The sequence below is a fragment of the Neopsephotus bourkii genome, unplaced genomic scaffold (assembly GCF_033783945.1).
Source record: "Neopsephotus bourkii isolate Nb327-2 ecotype Australia unplaced genomic scaffold, CSIRO-AGI_Nbou_v1 NB_1183, whole genome shotgun sequence".
NCBI lineage: Eukaryota > Metazoa > Chordata > Aves > Psittaciformes > Psittacidae > Neopsephotus > Neopsephotus bourkii.
In genome coordinates this window covers 188,985-212,743 of record NW_026901668.1, presented here as the reverse complement: position 1 = coordinate 212,743, position 23,759 = coordinate 188,985, and the positions used below count along the sequence as shown (strand labels likewise).

Genomic DNA, 23,759 nt, shown 5'->3' with positions numbered 1-23,759 from the left:
GCAAATTCAGAGCCTCCCTAGCACCCTTTGTGCTTCAGCACTGATGCTTTGGTGAGCCTTGTAGTTTGTTTTTGGAGAGAGACTTTGTCTCTTGCTCTTTTGTGGAAATTGTATTTTTAGCATTAGAAGTCATTTTGGACAGAAGAAGAAAGGGGGTGGGGGCAGAATGGAGCAGTGGTCAGAGTAAAGAATCATTTCACTTGAAATATGTCAAAACAAGATACTTTGGAATTTAAATGAATATACACTTTGAAACACCCAAGTTCCAAATAATTTCCAATGAAAATATTCAGTTTCAATATCTCAGCATTTTCCTGTAACTACTGTTTCATCAGAAATCTCCTTAAGCAACTCTATTTTGGCATATGCGCTTTTGTATTTATTACTGTTTTCTTTTGGGTTCAGATCACTCAGTAAAGAAATCAACCATGACAGCAGAAACTGAATCCAGCAATGTCAGTGACTCAAATCAAGAAGCAGAACCTGCCCAGCTTTTGGCTAATGAAGCTAACAGAAATCTACCAGTCAAAAAGAAGAATTCCTGTTGCACTGGCTTGAAGGTTTGGTGCCTTATCAATATGATCATGCTGTTATATGTTAGGAAATGTTCTTCAAGATATGACATGCCAGATTACTTCATTCGTGTTCACCCTATGTTTTCTGAAACTGGATACACACTGAAGTACAGGGATGGTTGAATCTTATCTTTGTCCTAAAGAAAATAAAAATTCCTGATTTACCATATTACTTGCAAGTTACTCACAGGTGGATGCCCTTTTGGATCATTAGAGAAAAGTAGCAACCTCCAGTAGAAGCAGCCTAAAATAAGTGACTATGGTACACTGTTGTCTGGAGGTCGCTAACACCATCCCTTCTTGTAGGGACAAAATAGGGTGAAGTGAATTGTATTCCAGGGCTTTTACCTAATCCAGGGCTGTAGGTCAGACAGTCCACTGATTCCCACAAACACAAAAGCTTTCAGGATCACACAAGAAGAATTCACTGAACAAAGAAAGTAAACTAATAAGAATTTTGTTTTCATGTTAAAGCTGTAGTATGTATTGCTTCTGGCTGAGCTGAAAATACTACAACAGTAAGAATTCTTTTGGCAGCCATGAGTTTGGGTTTATGTTTTGACTACTTCTTCAGCCAGCTTCCTCTCAGGTTAAGTTCCATAGGCTCAGTAGAGTTGCAATAGAGGACACATTTCTCTTTATAAAAAAAGCCGGAAGATTAATGAAAAAAATAGGTAATTGCAAGCTTCCAAAATATGCCAAAATATTTTGGCTTAAGCATCGGGCAAGGATCTTTATATTTCTTATTTTATCTGATTCACATCTGCCACCCATACACACTTGCAAAAAGTAGGGTCTTATTTCCCTGGGAGACTCACTGCTAACTTGCCGACATATATGTGGGTAATGTGGCAAGACTGTGAATCTATGTCTAACTTTATGGCAATTACAGTTTAACATGCACAATACGTTGGAGGTAATAAAAGACAAACTGTTATTTTCCCTTACAGTCTATCAAATGTTCTGTGTTTTACCTAGGGATTGCATTTTTGAACTCAAAATACCCAAGTCACTTTTGTTTGTGTTTTCATGCTTAACAGCAGTTTGTGATTTCAACCAAACCCCCTGAGAGCACTGCTGGAATAAGACAAGAAAGGTGTTTCTTACAGACTTTTTGCCAGCTGAGCTCAGGAAATATTAAACATGTCAGGACAAAACCTGCACTTGTGACATTTTTCTCTTTATTCCTGATAAAAAGAGAGTAAATATACCTATTTTCAAGCTTTTTTTTTTCCAGTATTGGCTTCATTTCTTAAAGTAGATAGTATTGCAAAGTCAAAATCTATATTTACTTTTATGTACATACCCAACATTTTCTTGTATTGGAACTTTTACCCACTGAACAATAAGTCTATTTGTTTTTTAAGACTCTGTTGAAATAGTTGGATAATATTTAAACAAACTTAGTTTAACTTTTTATCAAACTCATCTTTATTTGTAAAAGCCAAAATTTTAGGGTGGTGTTTTAGTGGGAACACCTATAAACTTAAAAAGAATACAGTTTTCCCTTATGAGGTATATGATATACAGGCAACATAGCCATAATCCAAACATTTTAAAATATATCATCTGAATGAGAGATGAACTCAACAAGTCTGTTCCACCTTCCACACACTGCGATATCATAGAAACTTGCATAAAGCCTTTTATTTTGATGCCATGGCTATTTACAAGTTTGAGATAGAACCAGTTACAAACTGGCCTAAAATAAGTGACGTGGGGCCCAAGCAGAGGAAAATTGGGCTAATATTACTTCTATGTCGTATTAGTATTAGTAAATCTATCTTGATTAGGTATTTAATTTGTGGCAAATTTTAGACTTCTGCAGCATCTAAAAATATCACAATTTTGGCTGCCTTCAGCTTTTTGATTAAAGTAACTACAGGATATCACTAAGGTGACTAGTCCCCAGTGAGTACTTTGCCAAATTTAAGTTTCACAGGCTGTAGGATTTCTGCTTTGGAATACCTCTGGTCAGCAATGCAGAGATCAGGCTTTCTGTCTATTAAGATTGCAAACCTGAACCCTAAAAGAAGCAGCTGCTCTCGGCACTCCATCTTACACCAGCCGTTTTCAGCAGGGAAAGCCAGGAGCAAACAGTGCTGAGAGACCACCCTAGTGCTCCATAGCATTAGGGTATGTGAATATTAATCCACACGATATTGTCACTGCACTTTGAGTAGCAAACATATACCATTATAATGATTGCTCCACACAGTTTTAAACATATTTGATCCCCCTGTGACCAATTATCCTGCCTCTACCTCCCACTTTCTGTCTTAATCTTTCCTCAGGTATTTCTTGCTGCTTTATCGTTCAGCTACTTGAGTAAAACGTTGTCTGGTACGATTATGAAGAGTTCTATCACTCAGATTGAACGAAGATTTGCCCTGACGTCATCTACTGTTGGTTTCATTGATGGGAGCTTTGAGATGGGTAATTGATGTTTCATAACATGCAGAGATCTACTTAGACAAACACAAGGCACAGCATCTAGCACTAATTTTGTTGCATACCTTCTAGGTAACTTGCTGGTGATTGCATTTGTAAGCTACTTTGGAGCTAAACTTCATCGGCCCAAAGTAATAGCTGTTGGATGCTTTACTATGGCCGTGGGAAGTTTTTTGACAGCAATGCCTCATTTCTTCATGGGATAGTAAGTACTAATCAAGATTAATTCAGGTAACCTAGCATTGGAATTGGATACTGATTTCTGGTTTTTGAATGAAACTTGGTGTATAGATTTCCAAAGGCCTATAGCACCTCGCCTCAATGTCCAACGAATCACACTTTGCACACATATCACTGCTCATTTTATCTGGTTGGAAAATTATGGCTTCTTTGCAGAAAAAGTTCAACTCCTCGAAAAGATAGGGAAATCACAATGCTTTAGTTTTCAGCCAGACTTGTTGAGAAAAAGAGGCAAAGAAGGAAATTATTTTTCCAAAATCCTTAGAATTTTATTTTTTTGTCAGGAAAAAACAGCTATGAGAAACTTATGAAAATTCAAGTTTCAAAGAGAACATATTTTCTTCAAAAATCTTCAAACATACTACTGGGCTGGTGCTATCTCTTTAATGAATTATATATTCTTCCTGAATGGCAAACTGTAAGAACACCTATTGGAAAAATCATTGTCAACCTAAGAATGTGGCATCACATGTTGCTAATAAAGATGTCATGATCATGTAGGCAGGAAAGACAAACCATTATGAACCACATAAAATTATGAGGAATATAGAATACATGTATATGATTTCCAGAATAAGCCTGTACTGTTCTGAACAGGATCTCAAAGCTCTGAGCCAGTAACTTTGTACTGAGTGACATCTCTATGTGAAATATGACTTTATTTATAGCAATAGGTAACTCATTAAAATCAGGGATTCAGAGCTTACTTGGTGATGAAACCAGCCCACGAAGATGCTCAGTAAAAGAAATCCCACTCCTTGAAAGAAGAAACCAGAGCCTTGTTGTGTAAGGTGACACATTTTGCTCTCCTGTGGCAAACAGCTGCTCCTCACACAGAACAGCCTCTCTCAGCTTTGCATAGAACCTGCAGATGGATAAGAGCTGATAGAGCTGGTACCAGGGTTTTTCCTGTTCCCGATTCACATGGCTGGTTAAATTGATTTTCCATGGCTGGTTAGACTAATTTTTATTCATTTTCTCCAGGCTCAGAGAATTACAGCATGTTGCTTTTATGCAATAATGTTTCCAGTCGTAGCTTTGATGCAGTGATAGCATGTAGAGTAAGACACATTTCTGTTGCTCTCTTAAATATATTTGAACAATTTGAGATATAGTAGTGTAAAAAGAAAACTAAGGAATGCTTTTTGTTATGACAGCGGATCTTGTACTAGCATCAGACTTCTACTTTCCATACAGTTTCTCATGCACCTGGGCCACAATGTTTAGGAGGAAACTGTTCTGCACTCTCTTCTGGTGATTGCTCTTTGTTTCAACATGAAAAATAAGCCTGCCGGATCTAACGAAGTCAGCGCAGTTCATAGAAGCAGAATGTGTGCTTTACCCTGTTGTTCTGCTTAAACTAATTGTACTTTGCACCTCGGCAGGGCTCATACCTGGAAAAAAGATTGTGCTGCTGAATAGCTTCCATCACTTGAGCTGCTCAGCTGCCTTCTCACAGTATTGTTCCTTGTAAATACAGCCAGAAAGTGTCTTTTAGCTGCTAACTTTATCCACCCGCTACTATACAAAAGCTTTCCCTAAAGACAGTGCAAATTATCAAACAGGTACTGCCTGAAGATGACTTCTCCTCACTCTTTTCCTCCCCACTACCTCAAAACACACACCTAAAACAAATAGGGAGACTGATTCTTCTCTTCCTCCTCGACTTGGGGTCAGCATAAGGAGCTCACTTGGACCCAACCCTAAATTTTCGTGCCAAAATTTCAATCATATCTGAATTAATTACAACAGCCCTTTTGAATTTTCCAGCTTAAAATGTTGTATATTCTAGACAGATGGATCTTGTTCTTCATGTTTGTGTTTTGATTCTCCAAAATGTGCTTAAATAACCTTTCCTGCTACTTCCAAAGCACTTTGTGTTGATATTTAAACAAAGATACATTTCTCTTAATGGAAATAGCAGTCAAGTGGTTCCTGCACTATTACACTAGTATTTCCCCAATGGACACTGGACTGCTTCTAAACCTACTATTGCGTGTTTTCAGTTATAAGTACGAGACATCACATACAGCTTCTTCAGCCAACTTAACTTCAAACATAAATCCCTGTTCCCTACATCAAGATGTGAACGAAACCTTCTTGCAAGTCTCCAGGTCAGGTAAGGAACTGTAAGTGTAAGTACAAATACAGAAGCTAGTTTCGTGGTTGCAAGTGGAGTAAGTCATTGCCACATGCAAGATGTTCAGTTAGATTTCTAACATCAGTCTGTACCTGTTTGGGAATATTACCAATACTTTATGCACTTTGTGTACCACATTTGAAGAAGAAACATCCATCAAACACAAATTACAAGGATCCCATCCCCAATTTCTTATGTTCACGCTTCCAAATTACAATAAAATCAAACTAACACTGAAGAGGATGCTGAGACTATGTTTGAATTACACAGTTTGGTAGGTGGAAGAGATAGCATGACAGGACATGAAACTGCATGGACTTAACTGTAAATAAATGAAGGTTTCTATAATCTTGATTACAATATGAAATACAGCTCTTGTATGTACTGATTTCCATGAGATATAGGTAAAATAAGAGACAAGCTGTGTCCCAGAAACCATCTCAAAATTTTCACATTAAAGATAAATGTTATATGCCAGGTAATATATTCATAACAATATCAATCTGCCATTTTTTACACAGGCATTTTTTCGGATGAGTAATACTTATTTGTACTTTCAGAAACCAAACACAATGGAGGTGGAGGAAAGTGTTATTAAAAGATCATTAAAAAGTATGAGTTTGATGGCCTTTCATTAATCTTCCATGAGGAAAATGTTGTTAATACCTTAAATATTAAACTATAATCATTTCATGTGCTGAATTTCCTGTGGTTTGTCACTGTTTCCCATTTGACTATTCTATTACAAAGATGTAAACTCTCATCGGCAGGCTGTGAGAAGGAACCATCATCATATATGTGGATATATATCTTACTGGGAAACATGTTACGTGGAATTGGTGAGACACCAATAACACCACTGGGCATCTCTTACCTTGATGACTTTGCTAAAGAAGAGAATGTTCCTGTGTATGTAGGTAATCTCAACATAAAGTAATGTAAGACTTGTGGTGTAAGAAAGAGGTCTATCATCCTCTGCAGAAGAAAATTTTCAGCTGTTAAAATGTACTAGCATCTGCTTCATTATATTTTCAGCAAGTTTGCACACAATAGGCATGATGGGTCCAATGTTTGGTTTCCTGTTGGGATCTTTATGTGCAAGACTGTATGTGGATATCGGATTTGTGGATTTAGGTAAGGAAAACAAAACAAAAATTAAAGCAAGCTAATGCTTGTTCATAACAGGTTCTTCTACACAGTTACATAGGTTTTTATTATGTTAATTAATTACATTAATATAATTTATATTTAATTTATATTTGTTTCATTAATTTTGTTATATACTTTATTATAATTTTATTAATTTACCGGAATCTTTTAGGGTAAAGGCAGAATTAGACAGGGAACACATTTTAGAATTGTGTTTTAGGATTAAAGGATTAAAATGCATATTTAACTTTAAAAGTTAGTCAAGAACTATCACACTACCAAAATGTTTCACTGAACTTGGGTCTCAGTGAAAGATCCCTCCTAGCATAGCAGTTTTACAGTTCTGGTGGATTACCCAGCCTTTCAGCTGTGCATTTTACATTATTTATAATTCTTGTAATGTTTGTGGTATGTTATACCAGCCAGACCTTCCCATATATATTATATATGCATATATTCACATCTGCAAAAGGCCAGATGAAGCAGAGCAATCCCTATTAGCCAGCATGTAACAATCATAAAAATTAAATTCTCGTCTTCCTTGCAACACAAATTTTAAAGTTCTGGCTAATCTCAATGATGCCACTATGCTTAACAGCAACCTATATAGTTCAGGTTAGCAGAGGGTAGTCTCAATAGAAATGTATCAATCAGCCCTAAAAGGACCTTTTAGGGTTGCAGCTTGTCTGCCACCCATTTTTGGTTTCTTATGTGTTGGATAAAGACATCTGTGTCACCATGTACGCCACAAAATGGCAGTCAGCATAGGATGTAGAAAGGCAGATGAAACAACACCTTTAAAGTCTGATTCCTGATGTATTCACTTCTTGAATAGTCTCTCATTAGATGATTTTGGTTACTGCTTAAAGTCAGACATTGTAAAATGTAGCTATTTTAGCAGATAAAGGGTGGTAAGTTTCAACTTATTCATTTAGGTAACTTGTATCTGTTTCCTTGAATTCTAGGGAGCATCACTATCACCCCACAGGACTCCCGCTGGGTGGGTGCATGGTGGCTTGGTTTTTTAATAGGTGGAGTAATCAGTTTGCTAGCTGCTATTCCATTCTGCTTCCTGCCAAAGAGCCTGAAAAAACCAAAAGCCAACAGTGACCACACTTCATATGGTCTCTTGGAAAACATTGGGTCTACAGAGAAGAAACTTACTGCTGCAAAACCTAAGCCGAGGAAGTGGTCAGTAATACTGAAAGGCAAGTGTTTTACATGTTGTATAAATGTAAAAAGGCAAAAGCACAATGTACAGTGGGAACGTAACAGTTCTGAAAAACATTTTGCCTCCCTTTAACTTCAGTCTGAGCCAGCTAGCTGTCCCCAATAAAGAAGGGGTCTGCTAAAGGTTTTTAGAAGTCAAAAAGCTTGTTCAAGTCTCTGAGGTTCTGCATGCATCACTTGCAATGTATCATAGCCTAAGCAGCACCTATCTCTAAAATTTTGTGGCAGAAGAAATTTGAAGAGTGGAAAAATTGTTTCTGTATCAGGACCTAAAAAAAATATTAGAAGGCTCCTTTTGGAGTACTGAAAACCAAATTATTCATCTGATCATTGTACAGCTCATGGAGACATTGAAGCACATTACTGCCTAAGGAAAATGTACCTGTTCTCAGGCTAAGAAAAGGGTGAAAAGGAGATGGGGAGAGATAGCTTTGCATCATTAGTCAAATCCTCCCATCTTTGTTCAGTTCCCAATGAAAGATACTGGGTATCTCCACAAAGGCAGCTCTTACTTAGCCTTGAACCTGTGATAATATCTATGTAAGCTAAAAGAATTGGAGCCCTGTAATCTTCATGTGCAGATCTTACTAGAGCACCCATGCTTTAACCCATACTTCTGTCTTCTTTTAGGACTCTCATCCTTTATCTTGACCTCTGGTGTTCTTCAAGAACCTGATTTTGCTTTCAGATACTCGTATGAAATGAAGATCAATATGATTTGCACTTGGACAGCTGAGAGAAGGATTTTGCCTTAAGTTTTGTAGACTACTCACCAGTAATTATGCCATGAATTTTCCAAAGCCAACTAATATATCCCTTTCTTTCAGATTTCTATACCTCCCTGAAAAAAGTATTGAGTAATCGAATGTACTTTACATTTATGTGTTGCTCACTGTTACAATTTAATAGCTTTATTGGTTTCTTGACTTACAAACCAAAGTACATGGAACAGCAGTATGGGCAATCTACAGCTAAATCTAACTTTCTAATAGGTGAGTTACACTGTGCAATGACTGCTTATGCTATAAGCAGTGCATGGGAATAAGTTCTGGCATGCTTTTTCTGGGACTGAATTCCTTGCAGAACAGGCTGATGTAAATGGCAGTCTCTCCTGAACTTGAATTATATAAAGGCAGCATTCAAACTAATGTTTTGGCACTTATAGGACCAGAATAAATTATTATATATGATACTTTATGATATTATATTAAATTATGTCATGTCATATAATATTATATATCATGTCATGTCATATTCTGTTATGTTACATTGCGTTACTATTTACATTATAGCAACAGGACCCCAAATGTGCATTGAATGTGTTGTGGGAGTTCTAATTGCTGCAATGTCTGACAAGTGCCTTCGAATGATAGTGGGGTTTAAGGGTTAGGCACTTCAAAAATAGCATATGGGATTAGGCTGAGCACAAAGCCACCTAAAGTCATCATAATAGAACATAAAGCTGCCAGGCCCATCAGTGTGAGGACAGACTTTAGCTCTTAAGTCCACTGTGACTTTTTTATTTTAACATTCCCTTTCTATAATCTCTTACAGGACTGACATCTTTACCTCCTGTAGGTCTTGGAATTTTCCTGGGGGGCGTTTTAATGAAAAAGTACAAAATGGGCATCATTGGAGCAATCAAGTTTGCATTTTCCATGTCATTTGTGGCCTATCTCCTCACTCTCTTGCACTTTTTTGTTGGCTGTGAGAACCATGTGGTAGCAGGAATGACAGTGTCCTATCAAGGGTGAGTATAAAATGAAGAAGAGTATGGTTTTCTCCATAGCAGCAATAGTTAAGAAAATGTACTATGGCATCAAGGCTAAAAGAGGAACGTGTTTTTGTAATCCTTAAGAGAAAGTGAACACTACCCCATGTCATTGTGATAGTTTCACTAGTTAAAGATTGGTGAGAAATACATTAGCAAAATTGCATAATTACCAGTGTAGATTCTTTGGCTGAGTGTGTGTGTTGTTTGACACAGTACTATTTCTACACCAGAAGCAATTTTCTAGAAAAGAGTATTCAGTAAGAGGATGAAGCATATGTAACAGAGAGCACTGGTAGCATATCCTACACAGACAGAAAGACTGCAACCTGCTAGACTCTCAGCCTCCTGCAAACCAAAAGGAAGCTTTTATGCCCACTGAAAACACTCTCTCCTCTCAGGAGAGAGCCAGGGTTTGAAAGTTAAAGGCTGTTATTTTGCCTTTGAAAGAGTGAAGATATCAGCAGAAGGGATGCATGCTGGGCTCTAGATGTCCAAGGGGCCTAGCAACACACTTGCATATGAGTTGTCACTGCCTCACATCCAGCCTTTTCAGAGTATCTCATAGCTAGTGTGAACCTGTCTGTGTCTCCCTGAAGACTTACCTACATTTCAATAATCTGTCACTATAGTTAATCTATCAAGCCATACTTGTTCACAGCTGAATATGTGAAACTGGACAGGCAAGATGCCAAGGATGTTTATATTTGTTGGAACCTGAGAACTAGTTGCTGCTTGTCCTTTACTCTGCAGCATTTCACTAAGAATGCAAATGGTGGACCAGGGAATGTGCTTAGTAAGTGCTGAGGTGAAACAGATGACAAGCACATAAGCTTAATTAACCCAGAAAGGAGAAGATGAGGGAAGACATCCCTCTTTGTTGCAGATCTCAATGCCCCCAAAATGTCTGAAAGTAAAAAGGAATGCTGCATTCTCCATATTCTCTAGGAAGACTTAGGCTGCGCTTTAAGACATAGTATTTTTTACCATGGAGACCAGGCAATCTAGTTTCTATCACTGTTGCAGTTTTACCAGGAAGTAAAGATGTACCTGATAAAGACTGTGTAAATTGTTGCTAGCTCCATGTTCAATTAGGTGATAGTCTAGCTGACCTCTCAAAGCCTCTTAAAGCTTTTTTTTTTTCTGTCTACATCTGTCAAGTAAAATCAGTAGTAATGTTTCTATTTCTTTTAAAATTCTTTATAATCTAGTAATCACTTTAATGTCAGTGCAAGTAGGATGGAATCTCAAACAAACAAATCAATACTGTAGAGACTTAACTATGAGAATGTGTGTCCTGGGCATATGAAGTGAGTTTCAGGACAGCAACACTGTCACACAGGATAGATTCAGTGACAACACTGAATTAAAAGTTTCTTACACCTTTACACCTGTCTAAACTTAACTTCCAAGAAAACCCATTCCATACCATGAAAATGATATCTTTTCTGAGTGCAACTCTGACTGCAAATGCTCCTCCAATGTGTGGGATCCTGTGTGTGGAGACAACGGAGTCACATATGTTTCAGCATGTCTAGCTGGGTGCACGGCTTCGGTGGGACAAGGAAAGAACACAGTAAGACCCTTCTTCAGTTTCTGAGGTTTTCTACTGGCCTATTTTCTGTGTAACGTCAGGGATTTAGTATTATAATGTATTTAAGAAAAAACTAAGTTACTAGAGACCAGTCAGTGAAGTATTTATGATTTCTTGCTACAAGCAGTGCAGAAAAGAGATTTGTCTGAGTTACTGCACATGAAAGAAAAAGTGCTACGTCCTTGTTGTAGATAATGATTTTCATCTTTTGTAAATTGAACACAAGAGGGAGACACAAACAGATGAAAGCAGTTACATGTTGTCTGAAGGTTGTCCATGTCTTGCCCTTCATAAACCTGATTTTGGGTGCCCTGTTTAAAGTCAATAGCTGAAGTACACTAAGTGCAGTATCTTTCCCAATACTGATAATTATTCTGTAAGTACAAAGAATGACTTGAGGGGAGTCAGTTTATCTCCCCCACGTGAGACTCTGGGATGGCAGGATTCTGCTTATTGTTCTGGCTGACTGCTTTCTGCTTAGCACAGATTGCTAAGCAGATGTTCAGAGTCCCAAAGAGCAAGCTCCAGCCCATGGATATAAGCCTTCATTGGACTGTATCATTCCCATGTTTTCTGATGCCAAATGATCACTACAGAATACACATGGTCTGGAGCTGTCTCTTGCAGCCAGTTTTCTCTCCAACAGATTTTTCTTTGACACTGGTTTCTCTCTGCTGTCTACAGTCATCTTCTCCAAAAGACACTATTTGCTTAAAATCTTAAGGTGGGAGGCAAGGGAGAAGGACTCAACAGCATCCATGACAGTGAGACCACTAACTCCCACACAAGTCTGTCTCTGTAGAGGTTAAGGTTTGTGGCTTACAGTTCCCTTCACCTCAGCACACTCTAAAGCCCCAGGAGCCCTAGATAAAAGCTGTTGCTCCTAAACTCTCAGTACACCTACTGCTAATCTCAGGGCTCCACAGCTACTGCTTACAGCTGTGAGGTATGTCTGGGGGGTCAGGATTAGCAGAAAAGGACCTGTGATGCAGGTCCTTTTCACAGACACAAGTCAACAGAAAGGGGGTGTCACCTAGCAGCAAAAGGCACAGCTCCTTGAGCCTCACTTTTCCACTTTGACAGACCTCTGGGGACACAAAGGCTGAGGCCAGTCACAGAAGTCCTTCAGGTACTCCAAACATCCTCCCAAAAAGTTTACTATGTTCACTGGCAAAAACATGCTGGCACAGAACATCTCTTCCAAATGTTTGCAGGAAATAAAAGAAGCTGCTGCCCATTGCATCAAGAAAGCCAAATAAGATTGGAATGGGATGCTTAGGAGTGCTTCAGACTCTGCTTTTGTTTGAAGGCATGACTCCCCATTGCATGAGTAGTGTCCTATCAAATGTGCTTTGTGTCTTCCAGGTCTTCCATAACTGCAGCTGTATTGAAGCCAGCAGTTCATGGACAGGAAATAACTCTGCCACCTTGGGGCAATGTCCAAAAAGTGAAGATTGTTCAATGAAGTTTATTTACTATACAGTAATACAAGTCATAAGTGGCTTTTGTTATGCATTGGGAGGCACCCCAGCATACATGATTATGTTTAGGTAAGTAAAACTAACTGCGTACCAAAGGTAGAGGCTATCCAACAAGAGCATCAAAACTATGTTAAGGTTTCTCTCCCTTAGGAAAAAAGATTCTCTTTCAGTATAACATGCTTTCTTTAATGCCCTTTGTCATTTCCCATTTGTTTGTAGCTGTTTGTTAGCATCAAACCTGCCTTTGCTGCTATCTGTAAGTTGATTCTACTGTATGGCTTCCAGCTACTGCAAAATGGTTTCCCTCATGCCTGTCATACGCCCAGGTTTTCCAGAACACATCCTCTTTGTCTGCTTGGTTATTCTGGCTGAATGGATTTTGAAAATGTTTGAAAATGCATTTCTGGGGTTGCCCTAACAGATTGTATTTATCAGATGTCTGGAAATTCATGACACGTACGGGCTCATTCTGAGGCTCCTGTGCTCCTGTCTGTCAAGGTACACAGGTTCAGGCATACCAGGATGTGATTTGGAACCATGTGTACAAATTAGTACATACTTTTCAGTAACCTGGAGAGAAAGCTTTCTTGTTAGAAAAAAAATGCATTAATGGCAATTTTAATGGTAGTCCTAAGAGCATTGTGTTGTCTTAAATGAGCATGGAAAACAATGTGAACTCCCTCCCTTCCTCATCTCTGTGAGATGCCTTTTGAAGTGTTGACCATTTTAATATTTGTAAGGAGGTGGCAGAAGCTGGATATATAATGGACTCAAGATCAGTGAATGACCATTTCTGATGCTTGGAATGTGGTTCCAACAGAAAGGCATACTTCCAGATAGCTTCGTGTAGTTCAAGATGTGGCAGTGTACAGAGAAATGTCATTCAATAGAAACATAACACACCAATGCACATACTTGCAACATCTGTGTCTTAGGGAAATATGGTATATCCCATCAAGCGAGGAAAATGTATGCAGGGAATTAAGGCAATTGGGGAGCCCATTTCAATAAGACTAGGATAGACTGTGATTGTGACTAATATTTCACTTCTTCAGTTATGCTTAAGTGAATGGACTTCCCAGGAGCTATGTGATGGAAAACAATAGATTCATTCACCCTTTTCATACCACTTAATGTATTTTCAACAGCTGTAGGAAGCACTCTCCTTCCAAAGTTTGGCTTTCTGTCATTAAGAGTATTAATTTCAGGTTAATTAACACCAGTTTAATAGGCATGTCTTAACACTAGATAGGCAAATACGTCATAATTATCCCTCTTTCTTTCAGATGTGTTCAGCCAGAGTTGAAATCTCTTGCAGTTGGCCTGTACACGCTCATGATGAGAATGCTAGGTAAGAGATCATTTTGGTTGAGATGCTTCTTCATATGGCTTCAAGTGACACCAATGTAGACACCATTTATCAAAGAGATATATCCCTGAAACAGTTATTAGATCCTGGGGTGTTCCTGAAGATCCTGAATTTTTTCCTGAAAGTCCAATATTCAGTCAAGGGTTTGGTGGGAAACCATCTAACACAGTTCTGAAAACCTTTGACCTGCTGATTAAATGCTGTTGCAGTTTGGGAGCTTGGTGTCCCAAAATGGGAAGAGTTTCTAAGCAAAATTAAAGTATTATCCTGTCTTTCTAAGCACTGACCCCTTTCCATATGCTTTTGCTTCAGCACATCGAGCCAGCATGCTCCTTCCACTGCAAGGAAGAGTCATTGCCACTGTTTCAAAAAATCTGGCATTTCTCTTCAGTGACTTCGACATTAAATCTGATGCACTCCCACCTTCCTTCTCGAAGGAACTTCCATAAATGGTGTTAATGATCATTTGTCCCATCGTTCCCTGACTAAAGCACTGATGATTATAATACACAGGTCTTTATAGATATATTACTGAGTTCAGGTTGTCACAAGAGCCCTAGGGCAGAACAGGCTGAAAGTATACCTATTTTTACAAAATAAATTATTTCGTACATCAAAATACAGGATGCCCCTGCAGCAATGAAGCTAGTGTGAAGCATAGTCCTGTACATGCTAAAGCATTTTTCTGAAGTTAATACTTGCCTTTACTTCAGCAAGGCTAGGATTTTGTCCCTTGTCTGCCATGTTTTGCAGAAAAGCATAGGCTTGTATCTGGCCAAGCCACACTAAGGATTTCTGTTGCTTTACCCTCATTCAGACAGAAAGGACCATCAGCCAGTGTGGCTAATTCAGGCTATGCATAGAAGAAGGAATAACTCATCAGAGCCATGCTTGAGAATTCAACATGCATGACTACAAACCTAGCCAACCCATCAGAGCACATTTCCTGGGGACTGATGATGCCCACAGCACAGAGAGGGTGTCCCAGCTTACAGTGATTCTGATAAAGAAAACCCCCTCTGCAGTCCAGTCCACATATTGCCATTATTGAAGCATAGAAATTACTACTAAGAAAGTAATATAAAGGTGATTCCTAAAGTCTTTTCCTGTGATATCTTTTGACATTTTTGCTTGTTTCCTTCCAGCTGGGATTCCAGCACCAGTTTATTTTGGTGCACTGATTGACAAGACATGCTTGAAATGGGGAAGCACAAGCTGTGGTCACCAAGGGGCTTGCCGGCTGTATGACTCCAATGCGTACAGGTAAGGCAAATTAGGGCACAATAAACCTCATGCATTTCCTTTCTACATATAGACATGCTTTGTTGTGTTATACTGTAGTGTATGAAGCCACTCATCAAAAATTATGGTCAGATAGTGACTCTGGACTCAGATTTAGATCAATCCAGAATTCCTGAAATTGAGGCATCTTAAGATCAAGTCGAAACCTTAGTTTTTCAGTCAGTTTTTATGTTGTGTAAAAATCATTTCATATCAATGACCGATTTCTGGAATTATTACATATTTTTAATATCCTTTGAGTTAATTTAAAGACTTGGTATGTTAAAAGATTGTATGACTTACCATCAAGAAGAAAATTACTCAGATCTACCCTACTTGCAGGTAGTTTGGTCATACTGGCAAGAATGTTAACTTTGTGTGCTGGCCACATTCGAGAGAAAAATAAGTGAAAGAAAGTCATGCTGAGCAGCTGAAGGTGTTGGTTAAACACAAACACTATTGGTCTCCAGAAGGAATACTCCAGAGATTTTTCTCAGTTTCAGACAGACCTGGGCCACTTCTGATGTGCTTTTTATTTTTAAATACAATAGCCCACTCTGGTGTTCTCAGCATATTTCCAGCCCTAAAAATTGTAAGGCCTTAAAGTGATAAAAAAAATCTTCAGAAACAAATGGAAGATGATGGATTTTTTACTTTGCAGCTGTCTTCATAAGCAAAAAGAATATTATCAATCCTTTAACATAAACTTTTGCAAGCAGAAATGATAAGTTTGTGGTTCCATTCACAAACAGTGATTTTTAATATTTTTCCCTAAGCTTTTTTTGGTATATATGCGATCCTTAAAAGCCATTTATGGTGATTTTCTTCAGTGTCTTTGAAAACTTCAATGTTTGACACTATCTTCTAATCTCTACCCCACAGGTATGTCTACCTTGGTTTATCAGCAGTATTAAGAGGTCCTTCCTACTTGATTGCAGTCCTTTTTTATATATCGATGAAGAAACACTTTCAAAATAAGGACTGCAGGCCTATAGAGAATGGAGGAAGGGAAGATGCTCCTGTGAATAAGGAAGATAATTGCAAGATCAAAGAACGTTTGCCAGGTTCTAATGATGCAGAGAATGAATCATGTATTTAGAAAGCCTCTTAGACCAGTGGCACATGAATCAGGACAGGTTCTTTTAGAAACTACTTTTACCATATTATGAATAACTAATAAATATTAGCACCATTCATAAAGCAAAACTAATAGCAAACTTGTGATCAACAACAACAAAAACTAACATATAAATATGAAAATGCCTTATGTCTGGTGCCATACTCACCTGGTTATCAGGGACAGCCCAGGTTACATGAACTGAACCAAATTCTCAACAGATGAAGAAAAACTTCCAATAAAGCAGGTATGCAATTTTTAGTGGGGTCAAGGATAACATCTGGCAGAACAGCCCACAAAATGTGATGGTGATCCTGTACGCAGATCCATGCAGTAGACTGCCTCAGGAATGACAAGCTCACGGCTAACAGTAGCGTTTTGATTTAATCAGATTCAACCAGAATCCATAGTAAAACCAAAGCCTTTAAGCAAAATATTTCCACCTTATCTAAATGAAACATTGCAACAATTTTCTATCACAAAATAGACAAAAGCAGTATTTTTCCAGGAAGCATTTTATCGTAGCTCAGCTGATAATCTTATGCCTACTTAAAACTACAAATAGGTTGCCTTAAAGGAAATAATTGGTTTTAAATATCTCAGCGTCTTAGCATTTTATTAAAAACTAATTCGTTTAGTTAAGTGACTGTGAAACGTAAGAAATATTCAAAATTTTTTAGCTATGTTTTCTTAGCAAAATCCACCCGACATATGCTCGTGGCTTTATTGCTATGTCATGTACTGTCCAGCAGAGGACACTCAAACAACAATATTAGCCCTATGACTGCTGCAAATGCTCGATATATTTGTCATGTTCAGACTTTATTGTTCTGGGAGAAGTTCATCATCAGGCAGGCAAAACACTCACCTCCGTTTTCATGCATCTTAAAACTTCCTCAGTGCAAGCCTTTAGCTCATATATTCAAAGTTGCTTTTGTGTATTTGTCGGTTTGTGTTCATCATATTTGCGTCACTCGAAGCTTGACAACAATTATTACTCTAAATAAAAAGATGTTTACTTGCGTACCGTTTCACAACAGTGATTGCATTCTCCACTTGATACTTTAAAACAGAAGCCCAAGGCTCAGTGGGATATGGCTAATAGACATGTTAGATAGAAAGTACACTGAGCAAAATGCTGAGTTGTTCTCAAATGTGCTGTCTGTCATGACAGTCACTTAGCAGTGGTTGAAGTAGCTGAAGGAAAAAGAATGGGACTTTTGTCCGAATGAAGTTATATTTACTGGAGGTAGAGATTCTCCATCTATCAAAATTGATATGGTCTTTTCTTACAATTGCATTTGCAAACGCTTTGACATATCCAGATACAGCCATGGGAATGACCTGTGGGACCTAAAGGAAAGAACCTCCTTATCTAACTACTGGGCTTGGGAGTGAGTTTTGACAGGGAAAGTAATTGCAGCTGTCTAGCTGTTTATCAGCTGCTTTGTCCTCATGGTATTTTATTAACATGTGTTGGTTCACATATAATTTCCTATGGTGTCTTTAAACCCAGGGCTTTAGGTGAGGCATTTTTAACCCAAAACCTGTAACCTTTCAAAACACCAGTTTTAACTGAAAACTAGAGCTAATCCCAGATGACAGACTATGAGAACTATGCACAAAGAATCAACAATGCCAGAAAAAGGTGTTATGGCCTGCAGCAAATCTGGGAAGCTATTACTCCAAACTCATGTGGTCAAGGAGGTGTCAATATACTGGCCTTTTTGGACACAGAGAAGAAGGCTGGCAGAAGAAGGTTATAACCTCCTTATCAATACTTTTTTCCCCTTTTTTGTCTTAAAAATGCTCCCAGCCAGAAACAGCTCATCTGCCTTCTGATGTCACAGTAGGTCATCACCAGTAAGGGAAGAAGAGAGAGCAACACTTTAATTTGTTGTCAGACTTAAATTGTGATCTTCTCCCCAACATTAAAAAGCTGCAACTGTAGATCATGGATCTATGGTCGAAGGAGAGCAAACAGGACAAATTATTTCACCTAACAGTGCAATGCTGCCGTTAATGTTTGTGCTGCCCTTGGATCTTAAGAGCCCTTGCTGCGTGAGAAATACTGTGCATGCACACACGCAGACACATGCACAAAATGGCAATCTCTGCTTCAAGATGCATGCATCTGAGCTAAGACAAGATATATATTGCCAGACAGAAAATCATCAAGAAATAATGACAACTGCTTCTAAGCATGTTCAGGAGACATCTGAAGAAAATTAGGAAGATAATTTTGAACGTCTTTACAGTTCTGGGAGGAAAGCTTAAGTAAAAGAGCTTGTTAGTAAGATGTGCATGAATGTGTTTCAGCAGTAATCTGCCACTACAGCCACAACTTTTACACACTAGGTAAAATTAAAAGCCCACATCTACTCCTTTATCCACTGCTGTGGATAAAAGTCAGGCTGATTTTATTCAGGTGCCTACCTTTATGTATTGAAGTTTTGGAAACTAAGCGCAATGCCTCTAAACCCAGAGTGACAGAGTTTACAACCTAAGAAACTGGAAGCTGTTGCAAAACCCGGGGGTGGGCCCTTGGTTTCCTTTGCACATTTTTTCTTTTTTTTTCTTTTTTTTTTTCTTTTCTTTCTGTATTTTTCTCTTTTTCCCTGGATAGGTGGGGTTTCTTGGCAGTGTAAAAAAGCAGTGTAAAAAAAAAAATGTTTTATGTTTCACACTTAAATGTCTCGGCCTGGCCCCTCTTCATGTTCCTCATTTGGCCCAAGCCAGGCCAGGTGACACCCCTGCAGAGGTGGCAGGTAACTGTTGAACAGACACGTCCCTGTGTTTTCAAATCAAGAGGTTGCCAGCAACGTAAGTTTCTTCCGAACATTAAACTCTGAGCTTCATAAAAGAGCATGAAAAGGGAGGCAAATTATAAATGATGCTTTTTCAGAGTAGAATGGATGAAAACAAAGAAGAGGAAAAAATGAAAGCGTTTGCATAATGAGCTCTGGGAGAGCAGGAGGAAATCAAAACTCTGATGAAAAGTTTAAGAAATTATCTTCCCCTGTGAGAGAAGCAGAGCAAAGGTGACATGCTATGAACTGCAAAACACATTTAGGTTTTGGTGTTGTGCATCACGGGTGAGAGAACAAAAAGTACAAAAAGAAAAAGAAACCCTTTTCTTATGTTACTGATTTCTGTGCTTAAAGCAGGCCAGGGAATTATTTTGGGGATTTTGCTAGCACACAAGAAAGTAACTGCATTTAATCTTTCCCACTGATCTCCAAAATTATTATAGACATACTTTTGTAGCTAAACATGCTTCGCTAAAGGTGCTTTCAGGGGAGTGTCCCCAGTTCAAGACAATGCTGACACAGAAAATAAGTGGTTTTCCAAGGCTGTATGTAATTCCGTAAGCTTTATGTCTGCATCATGGCAAAGCAAGAGAAAGGCTCATTCCGCTTTTATGTGGTATATAGTACCCCATGGATGCTATCATAGTTTTATTCTGCAGCAGGATTTACAGACAATAAAATATAGACATATGATACAAACCAAACACTTGATTTGTTTTATTCTGTTGGAAGACTTTCTCCTGGTGCAAATCCATCCACTGTGAATAACTACATTTACCTGTCCAGACTGACAAGTGGGCTCAATAGTGCTCATCTGAAAAAATGTTAAAGATTAGGTCTGTTTTTCCATTTATTTCAAAATTTATAAAATCGATTTCTTGGCAAAATTGTCATCTGTCATGCATTTTATCTAATGCAACATTATCACCAGATGGTGACTTTAAACATATGTATTTTCTTTTCTAATCAAATTCTTGGAATTAAAAAAATTAATTTAGTGTACTAGTGGGAAACATTCTGACATAATGCGGAAACACAAGGAACACTCTACAGAACTGTGGAAGCCCATTCTGCTTGCCCTGCTGGATGATGGTCACAGGCCTGACTAGGGATGGACCACTGATGTTCTACTCACTTGAAGGGTAAATGTCTTATGTGCAGTCAGATCTCTCAAGTCTTTCAAATTGTTTGCTACATTCATCCAGAACGTTAGCAGTTACTCATTACTTTTAAAAGACACTTGCTAGTGGTCAATAATAGCACTACTTTAGTTTTCATAGTTCACCTTCTTCTGCATGCTTTCTGGAATTCCTTACTTCCAGGAACACTTAAGTACCTGCAAGCATTTACTTGCAAAAGCTCCTTAGCTTCCAATTATTCCACTATTCATTTTTGCCTTTCTTGAAAACAGATTTTGAAAGAGAGCTCAATAGCTGACTCATTTCTGAATCATCATTAATTTCAGCCCACTAGTCTTTTTTTAATCCTTATTTTAATACATCAGATTTAAAGTTGTTTGCTGTTTTCATTAACTTTAGGGATGCACTGAGCTAGGTGAAAAGAAGCATTATGAAGGGTAAGAAATACTTTTGCCATCCAGGCCTCAGAAATGCCCTGAATTCAGCCCTGTTAGAAAAATCCTTCAGGGCTATAAGGAAACCAACAGCTAGTTTTTAAGGTCATACAAACATTAACAGGTGTAGAACATGTGCAATTGGGTGAGTTGTTATTATCTCTATATTGATGCTGCTACTTAACAAGGATGTGCTTTGCCAAATTGAAGTAAGTTTGAACTTGCAATAAAGGCCAACATTGGTACTCACTGACATTTCCTGGAAAGCAACTGCAGAGGATGCATTTAACAAGTATACACCTGTTTCTCCTAAAACGCTTCAAGAGGATTGAAGGCTTCAACAAATGTAAAATTGCAGAACAAAACTGCCTTAGCAGCAAGTACTGATGGATGGATGGATGGTCAAACATTCAAAATCAAAATAAAAATGTATCAATCCAATGTACTACCTAAATTATTTTATATCCTAAACCCACTGAATTGGTTGAAACACTTCTAATACAGTCAGAGAGTACATATGGGAAGTCTTTGTAATCCAACAGCTTTTAATGTTACTTTGAAAGTTGAATTAAGAAGGGAAAAGAAAAAAGTCATGGGAATACAAATAATAGGATTGAATACAATAACCAGACGAAGCTGTCTTGTCCAACTTCTTCCATTAAAAAAGAAAATCTGCAAATAATCCAGCCCAGTTGATCCAGAAAGGCAATCCCTGGGTAGGTCCTGAATGCAGAGCTAGGACTATTTGTGTTGACACAAGAGTCCCTGCTCTGTGCAATTTCAACCCAAAGAGGGATAAAATCTTGTTAAGGAGTTACTCTCTTACTTGCAGTCACCTCTCTCCAAGTTGCTGCAAGTTACCTTCTACAGTGAGAGCTTGATGACCAGCTGGTTTTGTTCCTTTATGGCTCTTCATATTTTCTCTCAGACAGTGACTACTGCGATCTACAGAAAAAAATGGAAACCATGGTATTTCCACTACAGTTCCCAATAGTGTCTTCAGATCTTAGATGCATCTGCAGCAGATACAACCAATTCAAGTCATTACTCACAGCTGTGGCAGGGAGGCTGCTGTGGTGGCAGGAGCAGCCCACAGGATACAGGGAAGAGGACCAGCATGTTTGTGCAGAACTGCACTCTCCTACTGTTATGAATCAGCACTTCCTGTAGGGCCACCTCACAGTGGGACATCAGGCTCCAACATCCCTGTGTAATGAGTCACACTAGCAACCTACGCTTGTTATCAGGAAGACACATCCAGAGGGAGGTAGTGAGTAGGACCACCAGCAGCTGCAGGGGAACTAGCCACAACTCTCCGACAGGGCTGCATATGGACTCCCTGTAGGGAAGCTTCACAATGATGACTGAAGTCATATATTGAGTCACCTAAAAGCAGGATATTATTGGAGGATGCCTTCTGGATTCATCTGAATCTTCATTTCTACCTTTCATCTACCTTTCCTGTAAAAATTACACCTGAGCTATGGGAGCCACAGAAGTTAGTAGATGCACAGGAAACCCAAGTGTTTGATTGATGAGATAATAATAAAATAATTATATGCTCAATTGACATTAAGTCATTTACTATTTTGCAGATAACAGGAAGAGTACTTGTTCATTTATGCAGCAATATGTCTTACAGAGGAACAGGAAACTCTTCTGATGATTTCTTAACTGGTGATTTTAGAGAAGAAGATGCTGATTTTTTATATAAATAATTTACAGTGTAACACAGCCAAGGAGATGAATTATTTAGGTTTGACAGTCACTGACTCAGAATGTCTCTGTTTTAAGACACAGATTTGTTATAATAATTTTAGAAAGATTTCTGAGAATTTTTTCTGCACCAAGTAAGTCTTCTTCTGAGCAAATCTCGATAATTCCATAATATTTTGTCTCTAACTGTATTTCTCACATAATAATTTCTGTATAGCCTTTCTGATTTAAGTTTGTTGTAGTGGTCTACTGAGATCTGCTGGCCCCTACCTTCCTGATAGTCTTGATCACTCAAGACTTATGACTTAGTTTTTCACTAAATGCTATAATCACATTACAGCACCTTTAGAAGAATTAATACATAAACTAAAAAAAAAACACAAACCACAAAATAACAACAACAACAATAGAACAGCACTTCAGTCCCATTAGAAATCTTTCTGTTTCCAGCCCCACACCACACCATAAGCACTAGTCTACCTGCCAGAGACACCCAAGCATGAGTCTGTGCCAACAGTGGGCCAGGCAGGAGCAAACCTAGCATGGGGCATCAGTGGGTAGCTGTGTAGAAAGCTCTTACTTAACAGTAAGCTCCAACCTCTTGGGCTTTCCAGTCTTTCTGGGTGTCTCCTTTGTTCCACCTGTGCTGATGGAAGATAACCCTCTGCCTCAAGTGGCTTATTCTATGGATGAGGGACAAGTCCCAGAAACTGAAGAGGGACTGTAAATGCAACGATATCATGATCGGTCTCAGAAAAGACCAAATCTACTGCACATGCAATTCACAACCTTTCCAACCCCCCGTGATAACTCCATTGTGCTGCACTTGGTTTTGCTTGATGCTTCAAAGAGTCCTGACTTTCTTAACCAGAGACTCTAACACAGGGTTTTTACACTTTAGCTAAGGGCTGCCATCTCATGCAGGGCACTGTTGGTGCATTAGGCAGGTCTCAGGCTCAAGAGTCCACCTTGTCCGTAATGTAGATCTGGTAAAGAGATGGACAAACACTTTAGGAGACATACAGCATGCATACATGTTTCCCATGGCCACTCTTCTTTCCTAACATTCCTGGCTATACACAAACAATTTACCTTCTCTAAAAAGCAGTCTCTGCCCTTACAGACCACTTTAGTGCAAAGGGGTTTCATGAAGGAGTCTGCTCGGAGACACTGGAGAAAATAACATGTGATTCATACATATATTAACAGTTTCAGCTAGAAAGAACTTTGACCATATTTCAAACTAGAAGTAGGCAAAATGA

At 38.5% G+C, this 23,759-nt stretch overlaps 1 protein-coding gene across 1 annotated transcript; it reads left to right on the top strand.

Annotated features, from left to right (window-relative positions):
• Nucleotides 1–386: 386 nt before the first annotated feature.
• LOC133217966 (solute carrier organic anion transporter family member 1C1-like) lies at nt 387–17,441 on the top strand. Its single transcript, XM_061363864.1, has 14 exons — nt 387–560; nt 2,870–3,011; nt 3,099–3,231; nt 5,273–5,385; nt 6,177–6,323; nt 6,442–6,540; nt 7,521–7,763; nt 8,613–8,777; nt 9,340–9,535; nt 10,970–11,132; nt 12,516–12,700; nt 13,918–13,982; nt 15,146–15,263; nt 16,164–17,441. The coding sequence occupies exons 1-14, from the start codon at nt 429–431 to the stop codon at nt 16,378–16,380; spliced, it is 2,118 nt and encodes a 705-aa protein (XP_061219848.1). The 5' UTR covers nt 387–428; the 3' UTR covers nt 16,381–17,441.
• The last annotated feature ends 6,318 nt before the right edge of the window (nt 17,442–23,759 follow it).

Coding starts and splice junctions, on each gene's coding strand:
- LOC133217966 (XM_061363864.1), top strand. CDS start 429: ATGACAGCAGAAACTGAATCCAGCAATGTCAGTGACTCAAATCAAGAA. Junction 6,541..7,520: donor TATCGGATTTGTGGATTTAG/GTAAGGAAAACA, acceptor CTTGAATTCTAG/GGAGCATCACTATCACCCCA. Junction 15,264..16,163: donor TATGACTCCAATGCGTACAG/GTAAGGCAAATT, acceptor TCTACCCCACAG/GTATGTCTACCTTGGTTTAT.